This window comes from Syzygium oleosum, unplaced genomic scaffold (genome assembly GCF_021117445.2).
Source record: "Syzygium oleosum isolate NSW1041296 unplaced genomic scaffold, Sole_v2.1 Sole_v2.01, whole genome shotgun sequence".
Classification (NCBI taxonomy): Eukaryota; Viridiplantae; Streptophyta; class Magnoliopsida; order Myrtales; family Myrtaceae; genus Syzygium; species Syzygium oleosum.
The window spans coordinates 790,081-818,044 of record NW_026607485.1 but is presented as its reverse complement, the minus strand read 5'-3'; the positions used below and the strand labels follow the sequence as shown (position 1 = coordinate 818,044).

General features: G+C 39.1%; 1 protein-coding gene and 2 long non-coding RNA genes across 3 annotated transcripts; all 3 read left to right on the top strand.

The window, feature by feature from the left end:
• Nucleotides 1–7,020: 7,020 nt before the first annotated feature.
• On the top strand, nucleotides 7,021–15,810 carry LOC115694189 (TMV resistance protein N-like). Its single transcript, XM_056315862.1, has 5 exons — nucleotides 7,021–7,645; nucleotides 9,252–10,356; nucleotides 10,449–10,727; nucleotides 13,306–15,238; nucleotides 15,337–15,810. Exons 1-4 carry the CDS (start codon nucleotides 7,173–7,175, stop codon nucleotides 14,200–14,202), a joined length of 2,754 nt encoding a protein of 917 aa, XP_056171837.1. The 5' UTR covers nucleotides 7,021–7,172; the 3' UTR covers nucleotides 14,203–15,238; nucleotides 15,337–15,810.
• Nucleotides 15,811–16,083: 273 nt separating this feature from the next.
• On the top strand, nucleotides 16,084–18,690 carry LOC130139265 (uncharacterized). The gene is made up of 3 exons (XR_008817452.1): nucleotides 16,084–16,289; nucleotides 18,044–18,202; nucleotides 18,291–18,690. It is a non-coding gene; the product is annotated as an uncharacterized LOC130139265 (long non-coding RNA).
• A 7,629-nt stretch (nucleotides 18,691–26,319) lies between these two features.
• Nucleotides 26,320–27,057, top strand: LOC130139266 (uncharacterized). Its single transcript, XR_008817453.1, has 2 exons — nucleotides 26,320–26,468; nucleotides 26,577–27,057. It is a non-coding gene; the product is annotated as an uncharacterized LOC130139266 (long non-coding RNA).
• The last annotated feature ends 907 nt before the right edge of the window (nucleotides 27,058–27,964 follow it).

Here is a 27,964-nt window from a genome sequence, read left to right as displayed (position 1 = left end):
AATCGACCCAAGTATGGAGCAAGTTCGGGTTCAATTGTGGATTGTAGTGCGCGCCTAGTGTGGTCCTCGAGGTGGCTGGTTTGGGTGATGTTTTGGGGAGCCAAATGGAGTCTTTTGAGGATATTTATTGGCCTAGAATGCCTTGCTTGGTGGCTGTCCATATCGGGATTGAATTGGACAAGGCGCGATCAATTTGGGGGCTTAGTTGCGTGATTACCGGGAATGGTTGAATTAACTTATGGACTGGCTGGATTGTCCTTGATTGTGATCAATTTGCTATGCCATGTTGAGTACTTATGTGGCGAAGAAAGGATAGGCTTGGTGGACCTTAGACCTGTGCAAGTTTAATGGCTTAATTGCGTGATTTCCGTGTGCCGATGACGTACCATGGCTGATTTGAATTGATTGACTGATTGGGCATATTGATTCATTAAATTGAATATGTGTGGTGTAAGTTGAGCATATTGCGTTGTGAATTGAACAAGCGGTGTTGTGCAATTGAATGCTCATTGTGAACTTCTTGAATGCCCAAGTGTGAACGTTATGGCCATGAGTGTGCATATCAAGCATTGGCACGGCATGTGCATATATGAGTGTGCACGAGTGACATGAGCATGTGATCACCTAAGATGCCCTGATGCGTTTAACGCGGGGTTCAGATAATAACTGGTGTATGTGAATGTGTGATCACATAAAGCCCTGATGCGTTTTACGCGGGGTATTGAACCCGTCCTGAGGCATGTTATGCGGGACGATGCCCGGACTACCGGAAGATGGCCAAGCCTAATGCGTTTTACGCGGGTGTTGTGCCATAAGCCTGATGCGTTTTACGCGGGCTAGAGATCGATCTTGAAGTGATGGACCTGATGCGTTTTACGCGGGTTGGACCTGATGCGTTTTAGGCGGGTCGAAGGAGAATTGATAATTGCAAGTGTGCTGGAGTGCAAGCGTGCGAAAATGCATTGATGAGGCGTGAGCACGCCTATGAGCACGAGCATAAGCATGACATGCGTTGTGACCAAGTGATGTGTGCATGTGCTGTGATTGGGTCCTATGTTTTATTCTTGAATTGTAAGTGCCTAACTTGCAGGGCAAGGTGAGTATTGGATTTGGGCCCGGGGGCCTAAGTCAATTATAGTTTGATTGGTGTGTTGATTAGTGCTCGTCAGGAGGTGCATGTTAGCCTAGCTTAGGTTTAGGGAACCTACTCGTTGAGATTCATTCTCACTGTTGTTGAAAACCAATTTTTCAGACCCCCAGCCTTGAGGTGTGACATCCCGAATTTCGGCCCATTTTTGGGATTTATAAAACGCGTAATTTGTCAGTGTGCTTATAGTAAAATCTCGCCCGGGAACTGATCACTCCTCCGGTTATCATTTTAAATTAGAGATTTCGCTAGAATCGCACTCGATCAAATTTGGCCGTTATTTGGATCCCGAACTTGCGCCGATTTCCGGGAGTTTCGGGACAAAATAAATTGGACGGTGTCAATATTATGGTAGCCAACGTTGAGATTGTCAGGAATGATGGAAAAATGGGAGTTTTTGACCACGTGCAAATTTGGACTAGTAGACCTCCCTCGTTATGATTTGGTCTAATCAATTTGGCCTTTGTCCCTTTTTATGTGCGAGGCTTATTTTGGACCCGTAGACCACTTTCGGTTTTTAATTTGGGCCATCGGATTGCAAATAATATTTGAATGTTCAAATATTTTCTTTTATTTTCCCTCTCTCTCTCTCTTTCTCTCTCCTTCTCTCTCCTTTTTTTTCCTCTGACCGCGCACGTTCTTTCCCCCTCCGGTCACGTTTCCCCTCTCTGCAGATGTCCCCTCAACACCCACCCCCACCTACTCTCTCTCTCTTCTTTTCTTTTCTTTCTTTCTTTTTCCTTTCTTCCTCTGTTCTTCTTCTTCTTCCTCCTTCTTCGCCCGCGACCGGTTCTCCGCTCCGTTCGCCCTGGGCGCCGTCCGCCCGCTCGGCCGCCCTTCGCCTCCGCCCGACGCTACTCCGCCGGGTCGCCGCCGCAAGAAGCCCGACCACCGTCGCGTTGACCACCAGCCACCGCCCCGACCGTTCCCTTTCTCTCCCTCACGCGCGCGTGACAGCAAGCCGTCGCCGCTGCCCTCCGCCTCGGCCTGGCGTGCCGCACCGTCGCCGGCCAGCTCAACCGTGCGTCGCGCCGACCGTGGGCCGCCGTTCCCTTCTCCTCAGCCGGCAGCCCTTCCACCCACAGCCATCACTCCCCCTCTCTTTCTCTTGTTTGGCCGTGGGGAGCACCTCACCGGAGGAGTCGCCGCCGCCGCCGCCGGAGCCGTTGCCGGGAACCACCATCCCACGCCTCACCAGCCTCACCAGTCTGTCCTCTCTCTCTCCCGACCGCCGCGACCAGCCACCCATCCGCCTAGGCTCGCGCCGTTCGCCGGAACCGCCGCTGCCGTTATTGTTCCAGCGAGGCGTCGCCGCTGTCCAGCCGCCATTGCCGCGTGTTCGGCTCGGTTTGAAGCTTAGGACACCCGGTGAGTTTGACCCTAAGCCCTAATTAGGACAATTTGCATTTCTAGACGGGTTTTAGGGGTTAATTAGGTTAATTTAGGGGTTAAACGGTGGAGGCTGTTAGGGGCTGGTTTTGTGGCGCATTTGGTGACCTAGACTGATAATTTGACTGAGGTTTGGCGGTCCATAACGTGCTGCGTGGTGGCTGATCATGAGAGTTGTGATTTGGACAAAAATTGTGATTTTGGCGAGTGAAATTTGCGAGCTAAATGGTGGCTGTTTTCGTACTGATCTTGTGGCTATTTTACGAGCTTAGTGCGATGATTTAGTTGAGGTTTAATGACCCGTATAGTGCTGTGAAGTGGCTGTGCATAGGTGCCTCAAATTGGGCGAAATTGTGAATTTGGCGGGTGTAAATTGAAGACCGAATAGCGGCTGTTTTCATGGCGGTTTTGGTGGTCTAACGGGATCATTTTAATGAGGTGTAATGACTTGGAATGTGCTGCATGAAGGCTGAAAGTATTGGAATGATTCGGCCCGAGTTTGGGGTTGATTTCGGGTTCAAATGTGGATTATAGTGCGCGCCTCATTTGGTCCTCATGGTGGCTGATTTGGGTGATATTTTGGGGAGTCAAATGGAGTGTTTTGAGGACATTTGTTGGCCTAGGACGATCTGTTTGGTGGCTGTCCATACCGGGTTTGAATTGGTCTATGAGCGATCAATTTGGAGGTTAATTGTGTGATTACCGGGAATGATCGCATTGATCAATTGACTAGCTAAATGAGTCTTGTTGTGATTGATTTTAGGATGCCATGTTGCTTGTTTAGCGGAACTAAGAATGGAATAGCTTGGCGGGCCTCGAATGCGAGGGTTCTTGTTATCCCGGTTGTGTGGATTGTGCATGGATTGTGTGTCAAGTTGATGCCATGGCTGATTTGAATTGATTGTCTGATTGAGCATGTTGATTTATGAAATTGAATATGCGTGGTGCAAATGCGCATGATTGCATCGTGATTTGAGTAAGTGGTGCGGTGCAAGTGAATGCCCATATGTGAACGTTATAGCCATGAGTTTGCATCACGAGCATTGGCACGGCATGTGCAGTTACAAGTGTGCTCGAGTGACATGTGCATTGTGATCACCTAAAATGCCCTGATGCGTTTAACGCGGGGTTCAGATGAAAATTGGTGCTTGTGAATGTGTGATCACAATAAACCCTGATGCGTTTTACGCGGGGTAGTGAACCCGTCCTGAGGCGTTTAACGCGGGACGATGCCCGGATTGCCGGAAGACGGCCAACCTGATGCGTTTACGCGGGTTCGGTCCGTATATGGAGATCGGTGTTGCGCCTGATGCGTTTACGCGGCTAGAGACACCGGGCCCGATGCGTTTACGCGGCCGAGAAGTGTTGGATAGTGATAGACCCGATGCGTTTTACGCGGGTCGGACTGATGCGTTTAACGCGGGTCGGAGGAGAAATTGATAAATGGCAAGTATGCTAGAGTGCAAGCGTGCGAAAATGCATTGATGAGGCGTGAGCACGCGTATGAGCACGAGCATAAGCATGACATGCGTTGTGACCAAATGATGTGTACATGTGCTGCGACTGGGTCCTATGTTTTATGCTTGAATTGTAAGTGCCTAACCTGCAGGGCAAGGTGAGTGTTGGATTTGGGCCCAAGGGCCTAAATCAATTATGATTTGCTTGGGGTGTTGATTTAGTACTCGTCAGGAGGTGCACTTTAGCCTAATTTAGGTTTAGGGAATTACTCGCTGAGATTTATTCTCACTGTTGTTGAAACCCAATTTTTCAGACCCCCAGCCCTGAGGATGGCAGGCGTATTGAAACGTTTTGGGAGGAGCCCCGGCTAGATATAGTGGTTGATCGCCGAGCCACGTACCCCGCTTTTGATTTTTAAGTGTGGGCTGTTTATAAATATTGTATATGTTTCCCGATGTCAAAACAAGTGTATATTTATCCGTGCTGGTTGTTGTATGGCTATCCTGGATTATGTGTATTTTATTGTACGGGTGGTTTTAATTACTTCCGCATGTGCTTTATATCTCTGTGTTGGGTGTTGGGTCGGCGACGCGTCCTGGGACGTCGCACACGAATCGACCTTTACGAGGGATGTGGCGCGCCGAGGAGTGCGGGGCGTGACATGAGGATGGCAGGCGTACCGATACGTTTTGGGAGGAGCCCTAGCTAGATATAGTGCTTGACCGCCGAGCCACGTACCCCCCTTTTGACGTTGGTGACTGTTGACCCGTTTTGGCTTTTATATGTTTATTCTGTTGTAATAGACATTGTAAATCCCCGTTATTAGTACAAGTTGTATTTATGGTATTACTGCTATCCTTGGTCATGTGGTTTTAATTTGTACGGGTGTTTGTTTGCTTCCGCTTGTGCATTGTTCTCTGTTTTGGATTTCGGGTCGGCGACGCGTCCTGGGACGTCGCACTGAATCGACCTCGGTAGGGTTGTCGCGTGCCATAGGGTTCGGAGCGTGACAAGCAAAGTCATGGCTAAGCAAGTGACAACCATCGTTATTTCTATGGCATCAAGTAAACGATAATGCAATTTCATAAAAATGTATCTACTATAGGAATTGTGGAAGTCATACCAACTGATATTCTCAAATAACTTAAATATTCTATATTTTCTTCGTAAGTCAATGCATCACATAACATGCATCATAACATTAAACAATAACAATAAAAGGGGAGGACAAAGTCATGGCTAAGCAAGTGACAACTATTATTCTGTAATCTCTCAATCTCTACCGTGGGTGTACACTCTCACAACACAACTTTTCGTTGTAGATGCAATAATGACACTCACACAAGTTTTAATCGTAGATGTAATAACTATAGTTTGTTCAGCATCAGTTTATGCTTTGTTTATGTTAAGAATAACATTTCACTACAAAGATCAATGCACTATTATAAATTTTTTTATTCTGGTTAGTTGAACATATCAAAGAAACTACTCAATTCATGATTGCTACCATAAGCCATGTATAAGAATCCATAACTTCATTCGGCCCCAGAACCATTTGAGTTCACGAAAAGAAATTAGAAAAAAAATTGTGCGGCGTTCCTCAGTACGAAATAGATCTTTTAGTATTCATTAAGTAGTTCAAATACTTTTATAACACGGTTCAAATACTATTTGTCTAATTTCTCATGAATATTTACATATCTCATATTCCTAGTAGGATAGCATTGCGTTTGTTTATACACATGATTTTCTAGATCCATCATTTCTCACCATTTTGTGGGCCTAATGGCGTATCTTCGACCATGTTACTCGAGGTGAAGTAAATCCAAGCCGAATCACATGTGCGCACAAGTGACTCTTGACTAGAGAAAGATTATTGGGTTGGACACCGAAAATCCTAGAACATCAAACCGACGATATTGGCGCACATGGTGCCACCACAGATTTCATAGCACCTTTCATTTTATAATGACAAGAAATCAATTAAGTAATTTATTGATTAGTGTCCTGTCACGAATATCAAGGTACATCGATTATTACCCGCAAATTCGCTATATAAGAGTCTGCATACATAAAGCTAACCAATATAATATACCTTCACCTCTGATTGAAGGCATATCATATCACTTAGCTATGATATACTAAAATTTTGCATATATAATTATGTATCTTATGAGTATGCGTTAAATTATTAACTAGGAAAGAGGAACTAACTGCTCAAAGGTCGGTAACGCCATTACTAGAAAGCCGTCAAAGTTTGTCTTATTAGTGAACCTATGACAAAAGCTAACTAATGAAAGGCAATTCTTTATTTCCCAAGTAAGAAAAAGATAAACGAAGACTCAATAAATGAAAGTCATTCCCTCGAAGCTGGTAAATTAATTACAAGTTTATCTTATGTTGACCGGTCAAGTGCATCAACAATCTAACAATTAATTCAACATCAAACAAAGAAACTTGTTTCAATAAGACAATCCAAATAATGCTGTGGTATGTGGCTTTAAGTGAAAATAAGTTCATGTGTTTGTACCTCTTAGTTATCTTGGTCCATACTTAAGCACCGAGATTTTCCGGAGTTCTACTATTGTTCATAGAATATTATTCTTTTCTAATATACTTAATTATGCGTATAATTATATATCTTTTGAGTCATCATGTGTTCAACTATTATTTAGTGCCCCCCAAGAAAAAAAAACGTATTCAGAGGTTGGAAATGCCATTTCGAGGAAGCCACTACTCTCAAGTTGTTTGTCAGTTTGTGCAATAATTGATTCCACTATGACCAGTGGTGATCTATTCTATTCACTACTTTTGTCGGACATATGGCTTGCAGACCGGTCACGTTTAACAACAATTTAAAAATAACTCCAACACCAAACAAAATAAATTTTGTGTTAATCAGCCAATCCGAATAATGCCATCATTTGCGGTATTCAGTGAAAAAAAGTCCATGTGTTCACACCTATTTAATAACTAGGTCCATCCTTAAGCACCATTATTTTCCAAAATTCTAATATTATTCTTTATCGACCCTACCCTAAAAAAGTCATGCATCTCTGTCCTCTGGTACAACAATAAATCAACAAGAAGATCAAGTGGTGAACGAACTACCGGAAAGCGCTATACCAAATCTTCAGCTAATACTCGTTGCTTGCTGATTGTTAAACTCCATCATCTAATGGCTTCTTCATCGAAACTCGAAAGGATATACCATGTGTTCTTAAGTTTCAGAGGCGAGGACATCCGGAACAACTTCCTTGGTCATCTCTCCAGAGCTCTTGACCAGAAAGGAATCAACACTTATGTTGATAGCAAGGAGCTCAGGAAAGGAGAGCAAATAGCGCCGGCGCTTATGAAAGCAATTGAGGAATCACAGATTGCGATAATCGTATTCTCCGAGGATTACGCTTCCTCATGGTGGTGTTTGGAAGAGGTGGCGAGAATCATGGACTACAAGAAAGAAAGAGATCTCATGGTCTTTCCCTTGTTTTACAAAGTGGAACCTAGAGAAGTGAGAACACCAAGAGAGAGGTACAGAGAAGCTATGATTAAGCATGAGTCCAAGTTTGGGAAGGATTCGAAGGAAGTGAAGAGATGGGAGAAAGCTCTTTTTGATGCCGGTAGCTTGTCCGGGTGGCATTATAAAGATGGGTAAGTAGAGTGGAGTCCATATTTTGTGCAAGAAGCTAACTTTTACAAGTAGTTATAGAGATTGTTTGTGAAAAATCTAGACACATATGATTGTAAGTATACATATAGATGCTTCATCTTATGATTCCTGAAAATTCTTGAGTGGCTTAAATTTTTTTCAGTAATTTCATGTAAGAGTTGATAAATCTAAGACTTAGTTAATAAAATTGGCAAAAGTGAAAAAAGTTGATAATTAAAAGAAACTTAAGCTTGGCAAGTAACTCAAACGAGGATTGATAACCCAAAATAAGTAGGTAACTTAATCATAAAAAAATTGGTCACTCTAATTAAGATTGGCAGTTTGTGAAATTAGTTAGTAAGTAACTCAAATCAGAGTTTGTAATTCAATAAAAAAGTTGGTAAATTAAAAGAACAAGTCGCTCAAGTGAGAGTTGGTAACTCAAAACTAGTAAATAATTATTTAATGTGACAAATGTGGGTAAATCACTCTAATTTATGTTGGTGATTTCATATAAAATTTGATGCCGTAAGTTCTGCAAATCTAATTTGGTAAGTTAGTACAAAATTGGTAAGTAGCAAATTATAATAAAAAGTTGGTGATTCAAAAAACTGTTGTAAGTTACTAACAAGTTATGTGAAAGGAAAAGTGACTGATTTTTTTTCCCTACATTTTTTTGACACTTCCGACATTTATTAAAATTCACTGGCACGGAAAAAAAAAACCTATTATCGGGCATCGAACAAGAGAATTCTGCCTTGAGCTTTTGTTAAGCCCTGATTCATTCGCGTAAGGTCTATAGGTCTTTCGTATGGATCCTTGTTGCCCCCCTCAACGTGTAATAAAAGTTCCAGACATCTCCTATCTGTGGGCTATTGAGGTCTTCACGTTTCATTTTGGTAAATTGAGTTCTACAGATTTTTGATTGTCGTCGACCGAGTCCTAAACTCGTCTCTCCTGGCATTTTGAGTTTGAAAATCACACGTGGCTAACCACAGAATAGACACGTGGCTTTCTCCCGCAATAAAAATTGGAAAATAGGACTTCATCGCCCGAAAGTTTTACTGACTTATTTGAACAATATATAATGCTAAAACTTGATCGATCAATGGACAAGATGTTAACTATGTGTTACTGCACTTACCCCATTTCTTTGGAAGGAATGAGAAAGCTTGCAACGCTTGATACAGGATAATTAGTGTGTGCAAATGCCATGTTAAGCAATGACATCGTGCTTCAGGGTACTTTAATAGTTTTTGAATCAAAATCTTAACCATCGTTCAAAGTCCTAAATAACTTTTTTTGATTAAGCATATAAATAAATCACACATGATAGTTCAACAAAAAAAAAAAGTAAATCGTCGTGTATAAATCAAAAGAACATGAATCACTTGGATGACTAAAAGTTGAAACCTGAAGTTGTTTTGATTGTTGTGGAGCTCTTTTGAGTTCTAATTCGACTCGGTGGGAATACATTTTGGTTTGGTTGTGGTTACGTGAAAATGTGATGCACAGCTTTTGTCATTGTTGGCTAGTAATTGCTTGTTATTTGCTTATTCAAATTGCTAAAACGATGCTACAATTTCTATTTTTCGTTTTTTTTTTCAGAGATGAGTCAGAGCTTATACAAAGAATTGTGACGGAAATCTCCACTCACCTAGACCGAACACTTTTGCATGTTGCTACACATCCGATTGGGATAGATTCCCAGGTGATTAAGTTGAAATCTATGTTAAACCTTGAGTCTGATGACCATGTTCTCATGGTGGGATTGTGGGGACAGGGAGGCATAGGGAAGTCAAGTCTAGCTAAAGCCATTTATAATGAAATTTTCAGACAATTTGAAGGTTCAAGTTTTTTGGAAAATGTTCGAGAAACTTCGAAAGAATGCAAGGATTTAGTTACTTTGCAAGAAAAATTACTATTTGAGATATTAGCACTGAAAGAAAAATTAGTAGTGTCCAATGTTGATAGAGGTATTAATCTAATACAAGAAAGACTTCGTCACAAAAAAGTTCTCCTCATCCTTGATGATGTGAATGACTTGTGCCAGTTACATGCTTTAGTAGGAGAAGGTAAGTGGTTTAGTAATGGGAGTAGGATCATTGTTACTACAAGAGATAGCCATTTGCTAACTTATCTCGGGATAGATCAAGATCATGTGTACGAAGTTAGAGAACTGGATGATAGTGATGCTTGTGAGCTATTTAGTAAGCATGCTTTTCCGACACACCAAAACTTTAAAATTAGGACAAATCTAGTGGATAGTGTTCTAAATCATGCTAAAGGCCTTCCCTTAGCACTTGAGGTGCTAGGTTCTTTCTTACGCGGTAGAAGAGAATATGAATGGGAAAGTGCACTGGATGAAATTTCTATGGCTCCTAAAAAAGGCATCAATGATGTGCTCAAAATAAGTTATGGTGGACTAGAACCAAAAGTGAAAGAGATCTTTCTCCACATTGTCTGCTTCTTTAAGGGGTGGGATAGTGAGTATGTAAAGAAAGTTCTCGACAGTTGCGATCTTAAGGCAGTAATAGGATTACAAATTCTCATGGAGAGGTCCTTGATAAGAACTGAGTCCGGAAACATACAAATGCATGACTTGATTCAATTGATGGGTATGGATATTGTGAACCAAGAAAGCGATGATCCTGGGAGACGCAGCAGACTATGGTTGTATGATGACGTTGTCGATGTTCTATCAAGCGACATGGTAAGACTTGCAAATACCATCAAAATTCTGCTCCTTATCTTTTTTACTCTAATTACTGAACATGCATAACCTAAATAGTCTTGTATATACAGGGAAATTGTGCTGTAAAAGCCATAGTATTGGAGCCACCTGAGCCGATAGAGATATGTGTTGGTCCTGATGCTTTTACAAAAATGAGAAGGTTGAGATTGCTCATTTTGCGCAATGTGGATAATACTTTCCAAGGTCCTATTTATCTTCCTAATGAGCTAAGATGGTTTCGATGGATTGGATGCGCTCCCCGGATTCCAGAATTTTCCTCTGGTCAAAAGAAATTAGTGGGATTTGATATGAGCAATTGCAGTATTCCAGTAGTGCCAAATCAATTTAAGGTGAACATTTACCTACATTGACCTTTTCATTATCTACCTTATTTGTGTATTTATATGCATATTATATGTACTAGCAGACAAAAGGAAGTATTGTTCCTCTGTTTTAGAAATTATTTCTCTATTTTCTTTCAAAATGAAGCTAACTACTTACGTTAGAAATATTTTTAAGTGCAGCAAAATTGGCATTTGAAAAGTAAGCGAACTCTTTATTAGAAATACTCAATGGAAACATTTTTGTTAATAATATACACAGTAAAAGATTTTTTATACATATATGTGGAAAGAGAAAGATATTTCAAGATCTGAAATTTTTGTGAAGGTCATTGCATCATTAGAAAATTTGACTTTTCATATTGAAATATGTGAGATATAAAAAACAAAATAATCAATTCCATGTATCCGTCCATGGTATAATATCTGTAAAATAAGTAATTAAGGATAATTGATCGAAGGAATATAAAAAAAAAGATTAAAATCTTTTAAAGTAGGAGATCATCTTCGCCATATATAATAGTATAGATAAAGTTTACATACTTTCTAAACCCAATATCTCTAACTATCGACATAGATATGTTTCAAAATCAGATCAAATCTACCTAGTGAAGAAATTCAAAATGCAATTTGTTGTCGGTTGTTTACATATAAACCTTTTTATTTTACAGAAAAATTATATAGTGATCGAACAAAAGGGAAACAAAAGTATGGTGAACCCTACTCGTTGACATGTATATAGAAGTAAAAACGGCGGGGATTTGTCCAACATCAATAAAATTAGCTCAGTCGAAAGTTTGAATGCACCATTCTGTAAAACAAGGCATTATTAATTGCTTAAATCATTTCTTAAGGAGCAGCACTTCTAAGTGGACATAATAAAGTATTTATTAGGAACTTTGCCAGTAATGTTTGTAATGCGTGCACAGCTAAATGATCCAGTAGGGGCATACCACTAGTTTCTTAATAGAAAGTCGGAGCTAGATTTTGAATTATATGAAATTTTTATTTTCTTCCGAATGTTTTTCAAAGTTGGCTTCATTGTCTTTGCATGACTTCAAAAAAAATTAAAGATTTTAATTTCACAATTACATTGCGATAGTATTTATATCCTGCATTCATCTATTATATATAGTTAAAGTTAGAACTAACAGAGTCTTCATTCCTATGCTCCCCTGTGGTACTTCACTTTGTTTCTGTTATTGCCACATGGAATAGTTTTGTCACGTGGCCCGCATCCGCACTCGACACGTGGTACTTCACCATGCTTCTATAATTGTCACATGGCATGACACTTGACATAGTCTTGTCATGTGGCTTACATTCGCATGTTCACCACGTGGCACTTCACTTAAATTTTGTGATTGCCACATGCATGATACACGGCACATGTTTATTTCAAACTAATTTTCGTCTACTAATGGAGGGTAAATTTGGATCAAGAGTACCAATTTGAGATTTTTTGTTAGAAGAAAATTAGTTTGGGGTAACTGTGTCATAATGGTACCAATTTAGGATTTTTGTGAAACGAAAATTAAGTTGAAGTAAACCTGCGTACTGATTTGGGACTTTCAATGATATTAATTCTAATTCTTTTAATAATTGTCTAACACAATTTTAATTGTGAAATTTTTTATATCGTGTACTTATATTCAATTCTTTCAAATAATATCTAAAATGTAAAATGATAGAGTTATCTCTGATTTGCTAAGGTGACGATGGAAATTAAATTGCTGGGTAAAGCTTGGTCGTGCGCTTGCCACGTTTTACCACTTCATGCAAGCTTTTCCGATATATATATATATATATATATATATATATATATATAGAGAGAGAGAGAGAGAGAGAGAGAGAGAGAGAGAGAGAGAGAGATATTTGTAATTACTGGTGAAGTTTGAAAGGGTCGAGTCATTTCTCAATACAACATATAATTTACAATAGAACAAATGAAAAGTCAATTAATAGGTGAAGAAATTTACTCGGAACCCTGAATAGTAGGTTCCGAGTTGCCTGATCTGCGGAAGCTCCTTGCCTCCTTCCACAGGAAGAGTGTCATGGCCAAGGCATATGTAATTGTGAAGATATTCACCAGGTCAATATAGATTATATAACAATCAAGGATACGTAATTGTGACACATCCTGTCCCTGACAAACCCAATCTCCTCCATGTGTTGTGTAGCCAATTTTATAACCCTTAAAATCAAGCTAAGCCCCTACAAATAAATTATGATATTATTAATCATCGATATTATAAAACTATGGATAACGTGAATGACATCCGATATTAAATTACCATCATTTCACGAGTTTGACTCTCCCGTCTATGTCCAACAACTTACATAGGCCTATTTGTGGACAACACAGCAGATCACCTCTATATTAAATAAAGAAATTGCTCTATAATTACGATTGATGACCTAAAATATAATTATCTCTTGAAAGATCAATGCTGGAAATGCTTCATTTAGCAACCTATTGTCAAACGGGAATTCCACGTTTTAAATGTAAGGAAGCAACATCATCATACAAATGCCCCTTTTTTTCCTTTCGGGATGTTTATCAAAGTTGGTTTCGTTGTTTTTGCAGGGCTTCCAAAATTTGAAGTACATTAATTTAAGTGGCTGCAAGTTGCTAGTTCACATGCCCGACGTCTCGTGTACTCCAAATCTCGAGGGATTGGATCTCCATAATTGCAAAAACTTGGTAGAAGCCCACGAGTCCATCGCATATCATGAAAAGCTACAAGTGTTGGATTTCTGTGGGTGCTCTGAGCTTAGTGTGTTTCCAAATGAGCTCAAGTCAAAAAATCTTCAAACTCTCAGTCTTGAAAAATGCACAAAGTTTGAAAGGTTCCCTGATATTCCACATAAACTCAAAGCCCTAAAAGAGCTTCATTTAGAAAGAACGGCTATTAAAGGGCTTTCTGCATCAATAGAAAATCTTGTCTCTTTGGAGCGTATGTATTTAAGTAATTGCGAGAACTTGACGCGTCTTCCATCTAGCATTTACACGTTACAAAACCTTGAAGACTTGGCTCTTGATTTTTGCACAAATTTAATCGGGTTTCCAAAGTACGAGGATTCGGCTGATCCTTGCATGAAGACCAAACTTTCAAATTTACATCAGTTAAACCTTTTGGGATGTAATTTGTCCGAAGTAGACTTTCTTGAGAATCTTTCATGTTCTCCATTCTTGACACAATTACAGCTGTCGGGGAACAATATTACTAGCCTTCCTACATCCATCAATAAACGTCATCATTTGTCCTATTTGCTAGTTGAAAATTGCCATCAATTACAAGAGATTCCTGAGCTTCCACCATTTTTGAGTACTATTACGGCGGATAATTGTGAATCTCTGCAAAATTGTGGAGATTTAACTTCAGTTCATGATTTTGTCCGTAGAGGGTTGACCATGGCTAATAGTTCCTTACATAACGAGGTTAGATTCTCTCTCTCACGCGCACACACGCATGCATATTGATGTGGACTATATGCTGAATCAGATGCGTGCTTGTTTATTGCAATAGCAGAAAAGGCAAGATTGGAGGCTTAAGAAATTCAAACAAATATAAAGTGATTCTGCACGTGTATGCATGTAATGGAGTTGGCTACCGTACTTTTATGGGAATGATTTCTATCACATGAGATTGTATGCTACTGCAAGCAAGGATCAATGTATCTCCACTCGTTTATTGAGCTCCAATTCCAAGTGGAATTCTTTAGGATTACTTACTAAATTCAAATTGAATTTTTCTATTTGGGTACTAATAACAAACTTGGGTACTTTCTAATGATCTATCTTTGTTTCAGCTTTTTAGATACGCTGTTGTTCTCCCTCAAGGAGAGATGCCGGAGTGGGTTCTCCCTATTGAAGAGGATTCCATATCTTTCATGGCTTCAAAAGACTTGTATGATAAGTGTTTTGGATTAGCTCTCTGTGTTTCTCTCGATAAGAATAATTATGAGGGGAAAAGTGAAAACTCATATCGTTTTGTTGCCCATGTTAATGGCAAAAAGCGGGAAAGTTCCGCATTCTATTTCGAACCGTTGCAGTCGGATCATATCCGACTTCGTTATCTCACACCTCCAGAGTTGTGGGGAGCAGTCGATTTTGATCGAATTGATGGGAGTCGCGTACGATTTAGCCTTACGGTATCCGGCAAATACATGAAAAAGTGGGGATTCCGAATATTTTGCAAGAAATTGGAGGACGATCTAAAAATCGTGCTCCAAGATGATCGGCTAATCGATCCAGCTTTACTCTACGAGATTGATCACGAATCAATAAGTTCAGAAGTCGAGAGTTTATTGATGCACACGAATAGACCGAAACAGATCTACAGGAAGACCTGCAAGATCATCAAAGGAGAATCGAGAGAGATGAACAAATAGCACCCAAGAGAAAGCATGGGCTTATTCCCGCCCAAGGCAAGCGAATCAAGACCACGTCGACTTCCTCCGATTCGACAGATGGAGAAGAGAACGATCGAGAAACTTGCGAAGGAAGCAATTCGTAGGTAAGTGAGCTCCCTGATTTTTTCTTTTCTGACTTGTTCTTCTCGTTTTCTCCTCTCTTTTTAGCTCTTTTTCTCTGTTTTTTTTTACTCTTTTCCAGATTTTCTCTCTCCACCGACGCCACTTTCAGCATCGCGACTCCTCCTCATCTTCCATCCGACACCACCACCGAGCTCTGACGAAACGGAAGATCGCCGCATGCCGATGGAGGCGACAAGCACAAGGAGTTGGTCTTCCCGAAATAGACAAAGTCCCGAGCGAATCGACGGCTACGGAGACCGGCGAGCGGGAGGCAACGGACTACCACCGCCGACCGAAGCCACGGAAACTGATAGAGCAGCTCGGGGCGAGCGATCCCCTCCCGAGGTTCTAGGCTTCATGTAGATCGCTGTAGATCAGCTCGATTTTGAATTCGATTCGTACGGCGCTGCAATTGCGCGGGAACTTGAAGAATGTGTCCGGGAATTTGTTCGAGAGACGTTGAATAAGGTGTTTCTTAGTAAGTTTAGTCTGTGGATGCTTGGTAGTGAATTCGCTGGCAATCGACGTTACACGCTGCAAAATCAGCAACGATCCCTAGAAGGCATACCTTTTCTTCCTTTCTTTTGTTAAGTGGGCAATTGATTCAAAGAAGTAGGTGAAGTCTAGGTTCAATGGAAAATACAAGCAGAGGGAGAGTGAAACAATGGGAAGTAGCTTGTACATGGTTTGGTTCAGTCCGCTTTTCAGGCGAAAACTGAGCCAATCCAAGTGCTATAGGTTAGGACTCCCTTATGCGAAACCAGGCATGGCAGTGGACAACTAGCCACAGTGGGGTTTTGTTGGGGGGTGGGGCGCGGCAGGGTGCTTTTGAGGTGTCTAGGAATTGTGGATATGTAGTATGTACAATTCATACTGATGTGCACCAGGTGAAAGGTTTTCCAGGACTATTGAATTGTGAGAAACTTCGATCGCTGGGATAGGTCTCTATCTCTATGTTTTATGCGGCGCTTGGAGAGGCAAAACCATTCAGGAATGAAGAAGATGCAGTGAGATGGCAAGCCACCAGGAAAGGTTGCTGGACAATCGAGTCCTTTTACCACTTGTTGACTTTGGCATCTATGGAGAATTAAAAACCAAATTTACTTGGTGCATGAGATGTGCCCATGGATAACTGGTTAGGTGATTATTTTCTTTCTCCCTGTGGACTGTGGGTATGAAAAAGAAAAAAATCACAAGAAACACGGAGTTTGCATAAGTTATTCAGTAGAATAGAGACGACAAAAGCACAAACAGCTGATTGTCAATTCTGAATTCTGAGGCCTTCGCAACAGTTTAGTGTTCTCTTTTTATGCTTATGTGCCGTAGCGTTTATGGAGTAAATTGACCTAGAAGCTAAAGCTCTTGGAAGCTTCTTGAATGTTTGAGTGAAACCTAATTAATGAAAGATAAGCTTCTGAGGTACCAATGATAAGACTCACTGGAGTCAGCGACATGTAGTTTCTCAAATTAGTTGCATTTTTTGCTTTAGTGTTGTTAGAGCCATATAAGTTTGATAGTTACGTGGGATTCGCATTTGAATCACAGGATGAGAATGTGGTAATAACCATTGCTTGGAATTTGTGACCAGTATATTTATACAGGACCTGCAAGATCTTGATCACATAGCTATGAGACATGCATTCATTCCATCTGTAGCTATGAGACATGCTGAATATTTCTACTGTTAGCAACTTGATGCTGACTTCCTCTTGAATTGCCTGTATGCATGCATGCATGCAGGAGAGAATTTCTAACTTTTATCCTCATGTTTTCTTCTCCTAACCAGTAACGAGACCTATTTGCTTTTCTTATATAAGGCAAAGCTTCCAGTTGGGTAAGAAACTGATTTTCAGTAACTAGGTGCATTTCAGATATGTTACCTTCTTTTCTAATTAAGATGATTAGTATTTTAGTCTAAATTAGCGAATGGTTTTCAATAATATATCTGAACAAATCTGTTAATAGTGGAATTTTGCATGCATAATTAGGTTGTAAAGGGTTTTGTTCGCATTAATCTTTCATAAGATATGACTAAGGCCAACAATAGCAATATTCTTGCTTTATTATGCACAATGTGTTGCATTTTTCATTTACCATTATGCTTTGTCTGGAGCCATATTATGGACTTTATCTGTTTTTGTGAAGTTCCTAACATTGTTTTCTTAGGCTGTATGTTAGCTTGACTTTGGTATTCTTACTTGGTATAAAAATGCATTGGGAGCATTGTATTGCCTTTTAAGATTTTAAGAACCTACTCTTTGGGCATATTTCGTCGTACAATGGCCACATGTACACAAATAGTTTAAGCTTGGTTTCTGGTAGAGATCATCTCCTATCTAATAGTCTATTGCTACAATTATGTATAGTTTTATGGTGACAGTACACTACTAAAAATGATTTTATGGACAGCGATGAATAGTCGATACGAAAAATGTATGGCCCTTTTAGTATCTTGTGGAGCGTATTGAAAGAATAAAGGCACCTTGCTACCAGGTATATATATAAAAATACTGTTATAAAAGGTGGAGGTGGCTAATCCAGTAAGAACCCTCTTTTTCCACGTGAGATTCTCAGCAACTTCAAGCGAGCAAAAATTGTTGAGTTCATGTAGTATATGCCTTAATCTATCTTATAGATTCTCTCAATTAGTTAACTTGAAGGAGAAAACATTCCTTATGAAATGCATTTCCTAAATTTATGCTAACCTACACTATGAGAAACTATCTTTCTGACAAAGCTCCTAAATTTGATATGCTTGCTTTGTTTTTCTTCTTGCTCTTTCATAGGCAATAAGACATGCAGAGATGGAAGCTCTTGATGTCCTTCAGGAATAGTGGCAGATGACTGCATTTTCAGCTACAGAAGTTGCAGAGAAGTTTTCAGCATGCTCCCTTTATGTGACATGTGAACCATGCATATGTGTGCAGCAGCATTATTGATCATTGGTACATCTGTTGGTCATACTGAAATAAAACTAAACTTTCCTAAATTGGTTTATTCATAAATAATAAGATTTCTCTTGCACCTTTTTAGGTATAAAGGAAGTATATTATGGCTGTGCAAATGATAAATTTGGAGGCTGTGGCTCAATACTGGCATTGCATTCAAGTAGCTCCAAGGCATGCATTTCTGAACTTGCTTTTGTTGCTGATTTCATAGCTACTTAGCTCTACTTTGTAATTGTGACGTATGATGATTGACAACTAAAGCTTACTGGAGGTCTTCCTTATGTTGATTACTGATGGATGTGATTTTGTAGTGGTTCTGTTTGTTGTCACTATTTAAATATTGCAACACATAACCATGAAAATAAATGGAGGTTTATGGAACTAATTTTCCATCTTTTCTGTCCTTAAGTGGAGTTTCTGGAAGCGTCAAGAATTCAAGTATATATTAATTCTAAATTTCTCTGCTTTGTTTCCTTTTCCTTGAATTCTTAGTGATTTGTTAGACATTTCTGTATTCTTTTCATATGCCCAAGAAGATGTACAGTTCTGGGAAGTGCTACAAGTTAAGCTAACATTACTTTCTTCTTTCCTGTTCCTTTCCCCCTTGTTTTTCACGTTTTCTCACTGCAGTGAGATTTTTGATGTCTTTAGTGTTGTCATGGTTAAATCTGGAAATCTGCAAAGAAATGTGATAATTTAATTATGAGTAAATTATGCTTTCTAATGTGCCATGGGCAATGTACTTGATAAAGAAACCTCTTTTTGTGTTTATTAGTTGTAATTGTCTCTTCTTGCATACATGAGAGCAGGTGCCTACTAAGTTGCGGTGTATGGCTAGTGTTTCCAGAATGATATTTCATTTGTCTGAGGCTGCTATGATCTAACATTCCATGTTTTCTAAGCTTGTTTAAAACTCATCAAGGTTTTACTCAAACTTTTTTGACACAAAAGTTAAAACGTAGTGAAACAGGATCTATTTCATTGTGATTTACGCAGTACATGAAGTAGCTAATCTAGATTACAGACATTGTTTTTCTATTCAAGTATTTTTTAAAGAACAACAGCCCAAGTACAGGGAGAAGAAGCCAGAGATGTACTAAGGATGCATCTTAACAAAAAAAAATCAAGGAAAAGGAAATAAACCATGAAAACTCTTGACTTTTAGAGATTGAAATTTATAGTCATGCTGCTCTTAATAATCTGACTATGAGTCAAAAGTATTGTGGGAAACGTGAACTAGCTCATTGCCTTTCTGAATACGACATCAAGCAAGAGGACTCATCTTGTAGATAAAGGACTGCCTTGCTCAATTTCCTCCCTCTCGAGCTCAAAAACTAGCCCTAATTATTGCATAGTTTCATGATAGAGAGTATGAGACTGTTGTTATAATGGTGAGCATGGTTCCTATGCAATGTTTGGAAGACAGAGTTGATAGAAACCCAACCTAGCCAGTACTTGTATACAAATCATCCACAAATCTTCTCTCAACCATATCACTGGTACCAACATTTCTCTGAAGAGAAGTTACCCATCTGAATTAAAAGCCTCTAAGTATCACTCTGTTTACAGCATGTTATTTTTTCTCCGTGGACATTGGGTTTTATGTAGAAGAGAAAATATAGAACGGCCCAAAGGCATTGTTAAAGTGAAAAATTTAAAGCCATAGTTACCCCAAACACACATCTTTTTTAGATTTGATCCAAGAATTTTGCAGAGGTCAATGCTGCTATTAGAGCTTAGTTACTGTCAATTGAATCAAATGGTAACCTTTAAATGGTACTCTTCAGAGATAATTTGCTTGCACGAAAATCGATTTCCTGGAGTACAGGCATTTCTTTAAATTGATAATCTTAGGACCGAAATGTAAACTTCTTAAACAAAACATACTCTCCTATCGGCAAACTTGTTTTTCTTAAATAGTACCGCCTTTTGCAAACTGCTTTGTCAGTTAGTCTGCTAAATTATCTCTAAGCATGATATTTGGACACATTTTGTGATTGGAATCTGTTCCGGGTTTCGAGCTGATGAACAAGGTAAAATTGCAGAATCATCAGGAACATTGACTGGTTTCCATAGAAATTTCATCTATGTTCCCCCTTTCAACTATCTGCCTAATTTATAAATGTTTCCAACTTTTTCTTGTTTCTCTTGCAGTGAGGGGAACAAAGGGTTTCAAATGTTGTGGAGGAATAATGGCATCAGAATAATGGTATGAATGGCAATCAACCATTTTAACCAGTTGAACTGTCTGTTCAAAAGAAAGTTATAGTACTAGAGTTAGCACCTACTTACATTATATATCCTAAGGGAAATGATAGTTATTTTTCAATGGACCTATAGTTAAATACATTTTTTAAGAGGCTTTTATGAGCATAATAGAGCAATTCTACTTTTTAAATTGAAGTTCACTTTATCAATCAACGAAGTTGAAGCAACCTCTCCTAATTTTTCTTTTAAAATCTAATACTACAGTCTTCCTAGCACTCATCCCCTTCCATATTGATTAAGAAGAATTCAGGAAGCCTCTTTTTATTTCTACTTTTCAATCAATTCTTTCAACAAGTTAGATAAAGAACTGTAGCTGGGGCTTTCGGTGATTGCAGATCTTGCTAAACAACTCTCTCTCTCTCTCTCTCTCTCTCTCTTGCACTTGATGTAAATCATTTACTGCAGCAAAGATATCATGTTGTATCCTAGGTCTGGAGAATTATCTGCACATCCCAGGTAAATAATGATGGCCTGGTGGAATGTTTAGATGGTGGGTACACTTTTCCAGACTGACACTAAGTATAGTTGTTTGAGTGGAGCGCTTTTCAGCCATGTAATGGTTGCTATGAATAGGTGTAGAATTTGCCCAATAAACAAAAGTTAGGAGTTTCAGATGGCCACTCATTTTTTTGGCCAATTTTCAGATGCCCTGTTTATCAAATATAGCTTTCCTCTAGACTGGGTATTCTTAGCCAGATTGCCATTTGAGAAATGGGACGTCATGTTCTTGGTTAAGGAAAAAGACAAAGTGCAGTATCTTAATAGTTGATAATCCGTTGGTTAGACTCGTTAAGAAAAATATATTCTTCCTTGATCCCTATCGTGAATTACTAAATATATATGGTTCTTGGTTGAGCAATTCTCCAATTTGAGCTCTTTAGTTGCAAATATTTCAAGAGACTGATCAAACCATAACCTTTACAAGCTTCTGAGATCATTAGAAAGCTTCGGAAACTCATTACATACTGAAAAGAGGCCGTTGAAATAATTTGTCTACGCAATGATAATATGAATTTGATTTTCTTCTCTATTCTATAGAACCCTGTAACATGAATATTATTTCTGTTCGCCAATTTCCCCTCCTTTTCCATTCATCTTCTGTTTATGACATTGTGGAATCTATTTTTTGTTTGAGTATTATAGATATGTGCTGAATGCTCATATTTTGATTTCAGCTCCAAAGACTCACAGGCCACGGTTACTCAGGCTTCTCATTTGATCTGTATGCATTGACTCTTCCTGTTGAATCCTCTCGTGCCTCTGCACAACTAGGTAAGACCTTTGAACTTATGATTCCTTGCTTTTATGAACATCATGTACATCATGTGTAGTTTTATGATGCACCTTTGCTGTGTAATGAATGATTATCAGTTACTTGTGCATATGACAAGCGGGCTGCATTGTGTGACCTTTCTAAATTATAGCCTGTTAACCATGATTATCATGTGTGATCCCTAATGATGATAAAAAGTGGTAAATAATTTGCATGTGATTCACATGGGTTTCCTAGCAAAGAATGCATTGACTGGATTTAAACTTCCGGATTGCACCAATTATGTCCTAGATACATAAATTTGTAATATTTGTAGAGCTAGTTAACGTCGTGATCATCGTTGACTTTTCCTAGCATATAATTGTGGGAAAATCTCAATGATTTGATGGGTCACGTGGTGGCTCCAAAAGTACATAAAAATCTCAATGTTTTGCTCGTAAAGAGGGATTGGTGGCCAGAGGACTCCTCAAGCTCAATCGTCGACGCCGCCCTCGCTTTAAACAAGAGCTTACCTGAACAGTGGGTACCGCCGGCCAGAGGACTCCTCAAGCTCAATACCAACTGCTCATGGACGGAGGGAGCCACGGAAGTTTTGATAGCTGGAATTGTTCGGGATTCATGCGGTATGTTGGTGGCTGGCTTTGCAAAAGGCGTGCAAGCTCCCTCGGTTCTGTTTGCAGAAGCCCTAGCAGTGAATGAGTCGATTCTCTACTTGTGCTCTGCAGTATCCACCGACTGCTTATGACTAGGGGAGCTTACCACGGGTAATGTTGAAAGCCCATGAGCCATGCAAGAAATCATTGAGGAATGCCGGTTTCTGCTGGCCCACTTGGTTAAGGTGAAGGTTGCTCATTGTCCCTATGAGGTTAATCAAGTTGCTGATTGGATTGTTAAGGCCATAGGAACAAGACTGTCCCTTTGAATTAGTCTTCTTTACCCCAATAACCCCTTTGGAATATTTTGTGTTTAGAAACCAACTTGTCTAGCTCTGGTAGAGTTTGATTCATGAATGAATAAATGAATGAAAGTGCTTTTTCTGACCCAAAAAAAAAAAAAAGAAGGCAATTGGCAACTGTTTCTTCCCTGAGTGTGCTTTCAGTATTGTTCAATCCTACACGTGAGACCTTTTTTCGTTCGATTATGAAATGTCGAAATTTTAGTGCTTTCTGGCTAGTACTGATCATAACCCAATCTATTAAAAAACATTTGAAAATACCAAAGCATTTGACTGAAAGATCCACAGTCTAACATGAGCAGGAAGATGGTAATTTTGGACCTCAATGTGTTCGAATTTTGTATAAATGCGGGCTAATATTAATTGTATAATTTTTTGGTCCGTGAAAAATACTCTGTTATAGTACTTATAAAATATATAAGAATGTTATATTGCCCAATTATGGTAATGTGAACATATTATATAGGGCTTAGCATATTTTGGTTACAGAAATAATGTGGTTGGCCGATTAGTGAAGATTAGTATTTTAACAGTGACCTGTAATGGAGGAGTCTATTAAAATATGCTACATAAATAGGTTATGGTCTCCATTCCCCTCCTAATTTCGTACACCTGCATTTTATCCATCAAGACCATCTAAGGTAGGAGAAAGAGACGAAAGCCTAGTCCTGATTTGTCTGGATTTATCCATAGTGCTCGATTCAAAGACGATAATTAGCTAACCAGGTACCCGTTTTTTATTCAAGGCCAGGTATTGTAAATTCTATAAGTGAGTTTTTGATCATTGCATTTCTTACATGTGGTATAAGAGCTGCTATATATGGGTTCAGAATTCATTTAATGCGTAATCTCTATGTAATTACATGTATAGTCATATTACAGGGGTTTTTATGGGTGAGTTCGGGAATTCAATTCTTTTGGTATCAATATGGGATTTTAAATACCGGTTCTATGGTAAATCTTCTTGGCAAATTTCGTGTTATAACTCGGCCTATGCCGTGTGAATTTCAAATATTGAAGGGCATGTGAACCGAAAATGACATTTTGCAATTTGACCTTTTTGGTTGTTAGTTTGGACGATTAATTTGTGGCTTTTGTTACTCATGCAACAATTCTCATACTCCATAAATTTCGTGCCCTAATATCATCTGCGCATCAAGAATTTCCAACTTAGAAGATTTCAGCATGAATAAGAGAACCGAAAATCATGTGGTGCAATTTCGACAATTTTACTTGTTGATGCTCAAAAACTGTTAGAGAGTTCTCTTCTACGTTGAATATCATATTCTGTGAATTTCTTATGACCGGAGTAAACAAGCTTCAAATTGGATGTCGATTTCTTATTACATGTCCAAACCGGCTTCATTATTGTGCTACCCACAAACAGTTTTGGTCATTTTGCAGCTTTAATTTCGAATGAAATCAATTCAGGGCACCTGAATCGAGTTTTGGGTGTTTCGGATTTCTAGGGTTAGATGACACCGAGTGTCAATGGTACAAATTACTTATAATTGGACCATCATTAGGCTATTAGATGCATGAGTAAGCTTCGTTTATTGGTCTATCTCTCGGTAAATCCTAGACTTTATTTCGAATTGAAGCATTCAATCAGGATTTTAGGTTTTTAACGTATAATAAAATCGAGATAGAGCTTCAGTTGTGCTAAAAGGGTCGAATTTGCTACGTTCTAATGCCGGATCTAGAACGAATCAAGACCAGGTCGCGACCCGGTCAAGCTACCTTGCCAGAGGTTGAAGATGACTAATTGTACGCGTATGCAAGGCAAACCCCATGCGCAGAAGACGCACGTCTAGGCACGTGACAAGTCTTTTGGGCTCCATTTTTAGTGCGGTCTTTTGCGTTGTGCTCCATGTGCCAATGTCCTCTTTTTTAATTGGCATACTTATGGTAGATTTTATCTTAGATAAATTGAGATAAATTGAATACTCATAATTTTTTATAAGTTAGGTGCTGCAAAATTACTTTGATATGAGAAATTACATACATATTCTCTTTGAAATATTGTGTTTTTTGAATGTACAAGTTTGAAACAAAGTCTCTCAACAAATATGTGGGGATAAGAAGTTATATAATGCACCATTAGTGATTGGTTGCCAAAGTCACTTACTCGTGGGGACACACGAAAAATTTTCTCATGTTATTTGAGCATTCGTGTTTGGAGATGTCACGTGATTCAATATGTGATTGAGCACCAGAGTGCTTCACATATTGAGAACGGTGGAATTACTCATGTAACTATTGGTTATTTTTAACATCCCGACTTGAAGAATACTTGCACATTTTGATATGGGTGTTTGACCATCAAAGTGGTTCACTCATTGTGACTTGCGGAGCACTCATAGGTCGTCATCTTCATGGGATGTTTATTATCTTATGATATACGATCACATCCTAGAGAGCGTTATTGTATTCTATACATCGAGGATTTGAGGCAGTGTAGTAAGGCACACCAGTCTAGGAGGCTTGTTTGCCCATAGGAGATAAGCTTTCTTAGATTGATATTGTCTCATAATTAGCTTCATTGAGAGGCTCTAATTGATGAGTTATTTACTTTGTCGTAATGGGGAGTCTATTATGATCACAAGGATAGTCACTCGGATGAAATATCGATTCTTATCAATCACGCACACTTGGAGTGTTGGATTTCTTTGTAGGATAAGATGTGCCATTTTGATTGGCAATAGAGAGAATTTCTAGTTGTATATTGCATTCTCCACCTACAGGCGAGTTTGTAAAAAAAAAAAAAACATCAAAACTCTCCAAGTTTTGTTCGATTGTCTCCTTTAAAATGCTAGATTGAGATACGAAGGTCTTGGCTAGTTTTGATTATATGAGATGGAAGCTTATAAAAGAAATTCCTTGTTAAACTTGTGGCATCTGTATGGCCTTACATAAATGGGAGCTCGTAACATAGAGTATTTTACAACATCTTGTTACTAAGGGAATCAACTTAGTGGTACATATATAATATCTCCTTTGGGAGATGCTTAGTTCTTGTAAGGCATGAATTCATTTTATGATATGTGCATGTACTTGAGGGACATATTAAGGTTGATTGACATTTTGATCAAACTCAACATTATTGCAATTTTACAAGAGTTACACTCTTATATCCAAAGTTTATACGATATTCTTTTATTATCATATCAAAAGAAATTGAGTCCAATGCTACCGATCTTTGATGTCAAAATTTGATAATAATATTGTGATTTTTGTGTTCCATTCCAAAGCTGAATGCCTTTATGGATCTTTGGAACTTCCACCGTAATTGTGATTTCAGTTCGTTCCTGCTTTGCCCTCGCTTTTTTCCGAGTTGCATTGCCGTTGATTGTGCTGTGGAGGAGGAATCGAGTTTGCGAGGAAGGTGTTCGATGAAATGACGAAGCTCGACTCTGTTTCAAGGAGTACCTGTTCACAATAGAAATAATCCACGACTCGGCGGTGGCGACCTCAAGCTTTGGATTGGTGGTCAAGCGAAAGCAAGTCTCTCGAAGATTGAAGTCCAGAGAAGCTCGCTGAATGTGCTCGACAACGCCATGACCGTGTCCGTGGACTCTCTCTCCCTCTCTCTTTCTCTACATTCCTCGTCATGGTTACGAGCGCTTCTTTGCTTCCGTCCGCCATTAACGTCTCCATTGATGCTCTGTTTCAAAGGCCTGCGACGTCTTGCCTAGGGATATTCAGGCGCACTAGTTGTCGAGCATCACCGGTGCTGCTCGGTTCCCATGAATTCAAGCTCCAGCATGGTTCGTCATTCTCGGTCATGATGACACATGCTTGAAGCCCATGGAGCAAGAAATCTTCGATCAATTCATGAAGCTGAGTTGTCATGTCATTCGAATCCATTGAATCAGGAACTCTCTAGAGCGTCGAAGTCCACAAAAGCAGGTCCCAAAGCCGGCACTCTGGAATAGGCAGTTGAAGCGTTGAAAAGGGAAACAAATTGATGACGATGCCAAAAAGAAAAGTTAAGTTCTAGGATGGAGAGTGATTTGGAGGAAAAAATCATATCTTATTCAGCGAAAATTGTGATGTCAAGAAGTGCTGAGGGACAAAGTGGCCAAATTTGAAGCGGGTTTGTATTCCATGCTCTCTAACGCTCTTCCGTTTCATGTTAGAGAATGAGTTGAAGTTGGAATAATATGAAGAATTCAAGATTTCTTTGAAACCTCTTTTTTCAATGGGGTGAACACCGACTTGAATGCTATCATGATGGATTGACGAATATCCACGATGAATGAATATGAGATGGAAGGGGATGATGTTCTTGCAGTCGAACGACGAACTGTTTGATTGATTTCTCTAGTAAATTCGAGAAATAATGCTTTTCATGAATCGTATGATGTTGCAGATCCACTGCTGTCAAGGGGGAGGTGTTGAGGTCTTTGGATGATAGTGTGAAGTGCTGAGTGATGCTACAAATTGTGATGAAAACGAAGTTGGAGGAATTGAAGGCTAGCTTGAAATGAGGGGCAATGTGTTGCTATGCATTTTTAGGATTTTCTTTTAATACATTATAGCATACATTGTCAGTAGGAAAAAAGGATTTACAGAATTGGCTTTATACTTACGCCATTAATTTAAAAAAGAGAGTATTATTAACCTAACATCAATTATGGATTGGTTGATTAGGTAAAATTTCCTATAAATTGAGTATAATATATTTTTCCTATTTTTTTAATCTATTGTCGTTTCTCTTTGTAATAATTAAGATTCAAGATGACTTGGATTTATACAATGGCTAAAGGGGGAGAGACTGGTGATTGTAGAGGACTTGTCATGAGTTCATACGATATCTTTTTAGCAAAAGAGGATAGGTGTTGTGCACGAGTAGAGGTGGCAAAATGGATTAGTGAACCTATTTTTCCACTCATATTTATTAAAAGTGAGTGTATTACGGGCCACCCCAATTTTATAATTGGATTGGAAAGGGTTTTAAAATGCAAAGTCCAACTATAAGTGGGTCTAAATGAATTTACCTCATACCCATAAATTAACTCATTTTAATTGGGTTGCGTACGGCTTTTTAGCAATTGTGACATGTACATTTCAGCCCATGTGTGTGCTACTCAGAGTTTACTGATAAACACGGACCGGTTGAGGTAAGCTTGTTCGGATACGCTTAGAAACAAGACGTGATTTCTTGTCTTTTCAAATTTGAAAACAAAAAGAATATCCTCAGTTCGTGAAATATTACAACAAAAAATTATGTATATATTTATATGTCGATATTGTTTCCGTG

Coding starts and splice junctions, on each gene's coding strand:
- LOC115694189 (XM_056315862.1), top strand. CDS start 7,173: ATGGCTTCTTCATCGAAACTCGAAAGGATATACCATGTGTTCTTAAGT. Junction 7,646..9,251: donor GGGTGGCATTATAAAGATGG/GTAAGTAGAGTG, acceptor TTTTTTTTTCAG/AGATGAGTCAGAGCTTATAC. Junction 10,357..10,448: donor ATGTTCTATCAAGCGACATG/GTAAGACTTGCA, acceptor TTGTATATACAG/GGAAATTGTGCTGTAAAAGC.